Genomic DNA, 3,474 nt, shown 5'->3' on the forward strand with positions numbered 1-3,474 from the left:
ACCCACACAACAGGCAGCTGTCGGCGACCCACGCAACCGGCTGCTCTCGGTTGGGCCTGCGCTTAATCTTTCACGATAATGGAAAGAATCAGGTCTGTGCCGTGGAAATGACCAATTACCACATGCCCTGAAGGGGTGAGCAGATGACAGAAGCAGCTTTCGCGTGGGCGCGGTGATGCGTGAGGTACCGGGGCCGCAGAGTACCGCTAGCTGGTACTACGCCCTTGTTGCAGTTACATAAATCCATGGTAGAAAATTTCACGGTGCATCCAAGTGACGTGCCCCGTCGATTGTAGGGAATCCAATGGCCTAGCTCCATGGGTCAAATCATCCCCGGCCGCTCCCTTGGTCAAATCATCCATCCAGCTCACCTAGCCCGGTGCCGGTGGAGGCAACGGCAACGGAGCCCTTCTTCCCTTCCCCTCTCCTCTCCTCTCCTCTTCAAACGGCTGCACTTCAAATCACCTAGTCCCCTATATAAGAAGCAGCTCTCCCTGTGGAATCGCACCCATCCACAAGACCAACAACATGACTGCCCACTGGGTTCGCAAGGGCTCTGAGTTTTTTTGTGGGTTTGTTACCGCCACCTTTGGCGTCTTTGCGTTAGTCTTAGCCATTAGTAGTACCTTCAACACCGGTTCCTCTTCCACAGCGTCCACATGTAGCTCAGCTCCACCTCCTGCTCCTAGCGACGCGTTGCGTTCTCACATGGCTATCTTGAAGCGGTGCCTAGCGAGCGCCGAGACCTGCTCGTTGCTTCTCATCTTCTTCGTCCGGGCTGTTGTGGAGCGTGCACACGCGGCCCACGAGCGGGTCGCCAAGGACGAGGATGCGGCGTACAAAGCCGCATGCGACGCACTGGCGGCGGCCAGCAAGCAGCTCGGCGAACTCGGCCTGAGGGTCGACGACTGCAGCCAGAAGGTGCGCCAACGGCTGGACGACGATGATCTCTGGGCTGCTTTGGCCACCGAGCAGCAGGAGGAGGAGAGGCTCATGGCCGAGGTGGAGCGCGCCAGGCAGGACGTCGACAGGAAGAAGCCAAAGGAAGGTATGGAGCGTATCATCGGTTGGTGGGCAAAGGCGGTCCGCGTCAGTTTCTTTCTGTCCGTCCTCTTCTCCCAACTGGGTGGAGTGATTGCGGGGTTTGCCTTAAACTACTGGTTGCAGATACAGGAGAAGTGTAAGTTTGGTGGTTTTCTTGAGATCATTCCCTTGGCACTTGCTCTTGGTTTCTGGCTGCTGTTCCATGGTTTCTTTGGCTGGATCTCCATATCCCAAAACTGACTCTGGACTTGATGAGTATGAAGCCGGCTATGAGTTCTTCGAATTAGTTTGGTTTATGCTTTCTTCAAAGTTGATGTCCATGTGCGGACAAGATCAACATTTATGCTTCCATGTTTTAGTTTAAAAAAAAGCTGTGCCCCGTGGGCAAGAGCAGCATTAGGCTAAGGTGGTGTCGGTGTGTGGTGGTTAGTGTAATGCAATGTAACCGGTTCAACTCATCTTTAATATTATTAAATTATATGTAATCCTCTCCATGTACTGAGTAGGAGTACCATGAGCGCGATGGCACAAGGATGAATGTTTGTCTATTTATTTACTCTTTATACCATGGCCACGATGGTGATGGATGAATGTTTGTGTATTGTTGGAATGTGTATTTACTGACGGCCCAAGGATGAGTGTTTTTGTATATATATTGAATGATGGCTGAAGTCTCCGAAAAATTTAAAAATAATGATAGCCGAAGGACCTGCCGAATTTGTATATAATGAACTTTGCTTTTCTTAACTGTCTGGAGCGATGGCCGAAGCTAGTCGCATTATTTTCATCACGCGGCGCGATGGCAGAAGGATGACTTTTTGTGTGTGTCTATTTCTTTTTGAGATGGGACTGTTTGTGTATTTCAGTGGTGGATTAGTAAGAAAACTTAACAGGCCATAGCGATAGCGGAATGGAGTCACGTATTTATAGGAGTATTTATTATTTTCATCACATGGCGCCATGGCGAAAGGGAGTCGCGTATATTTATTAGTTCCATCATCACATGGCCCGACGGCCACTACCGGTTCGAGGTGAGGGATAAAATTGCTTGTAGAGTGGAAATTTCGGAACGTGAAACAAATTAAGGCCAAGTAGTCCCTTCTCCCTTTTTTTGGCAGGGAAAAAGCACTCGGTTATAGCTTCGTCTGGCCTTTACTTTGCATCGGTATTTTCAAACCTTGCAGACTCGAAATTCATATTGGCGTGAATGCTCCAATGTCAGATGCATACAATACACAATGGTTTAGGTGCAGACACTAGACATTATCAACTCGGATTGATTACCCGTTGACACATAATTCCCCAAACAAATATAGAAGAAAGTTTTCCAGTGTGGTTGTAAAAGGATAACCTACACTGGGTACAGTTTATTAGAGTCCTAATCTTCTTTTATTTGAAACATGGTAGTATTGGTTTTATCCATTTTCTCTAGTTACAGTCATGCTACCTCAATCTATACTCTTCAGCCCGGTCAATATACGTTCTCGCCACATGTATTTATTATGTCATTTTGACTATGCTACTTCATAAGGCATATTGCTATAGTCGGTCAGTAGTAAATGATCAATTTTATGATGAGTTTTCACCGATGTAAATAATTTTTCAATACAATGTCAGTACTAAATCCGGCATCAATCGGTCATCAACACTCCTTATGAGAATCGGCATATTATTGCAATATTCTGGGGAAGTTATATACACAATTAGAAAACAAAGAGTTCTTCATATTATTATAGCGCTTATAGTATGAATCCCTGTAAGGAACTTAAGACATCTACTACATCACAATATGAATAAAAAATAAACAAAGAAATTTGGCATGACCTCCACATAAAAATGGACACATTAAGTGATACAAATTTGGCGAGACATAAATATATCAACGTTTCGCCAAAACTTTAGCGCTTATTGTATGTATCCCTGTAAAGAAATGAAGGGACCTACTACATCATAATATTGAACTCGGTATGAACAGAAATAATGTACACAATAATATGATAATATGCGAGACCCCCTCCCCCCCCCCTCACACACACACGATCTGGTTTTCCTCGTTGATGGTTACGTATGTGGCTGCTGAGTTCATATTACGATTAGTTCTGATTGCCGAACTCATCTATCAATCTACAAATTTTTTTATGTGTGCAATAAAAGCTATAAAACTAGGAACTACAACTATAAAGAAATAGTATCAAACTACAACTACAATTTGTTTTAATGTGTGCATTAAAACTATACAACTAGAAACTACAACTATCAAACTACAACTAGAAACTAAAACGAAAAACTATACATATAGTAGGACCCCTAACCCTACCTCTAGTCAAACATGTCTGCTGTCACAGTTGTCCGTGTGTGTGGCGGCCGCGACCGCGGGTGGCGAGAAGGAGGGCCGGAAAGAGAGGCGGGGACGGCGGCAGATTACTTGCT

General features: G+C 45.4%; 1 protein-coding gene across 1 annotated transcript; it reads left to right on the forward strand.

Annotated features, from left to right (window-relative positions):
- The first annotated feature begins 396 nt into the window (after nucleotides 1–396).
- On the forward strand, nucleotides 397–1,596 carry LOC123146987 (uncharacterized). Its single transcript, XM_044566243.1, has 2 exons — nucleotides 397–1,048; nucleotides 1,168–1,596. Exons 1-2 carry the CDS (start codon nucleotides 529–531, stop codon nucleotides 1,182–1,184), a joined length of 537 nt encoding a protein of 178 aa, XP_044422178.1. The 5' UTR covers nucleotides 397–528; the 3' UTR covers nucleotides 1,185–1,596.
- Nucleotides 1,597–3,474: the final 1,878 nt, after the last annotated feature.

The sequence above is a fragment of the Triticum aestivum genome, chromosome 7A (assembly GCF_018294505.1).
Source record: "Triticum aestivum cultivar Chinese Spring chromosome 7A, IWGSC CS RefSeq v2.1, whole genome shotgun sequence".
Lineage (NCBI taxonomy): Eukaryota > Viridiplantae > Streptophyta > Magnoliopsida > Poales > Poaceae > Triticum > Triticum aestivum.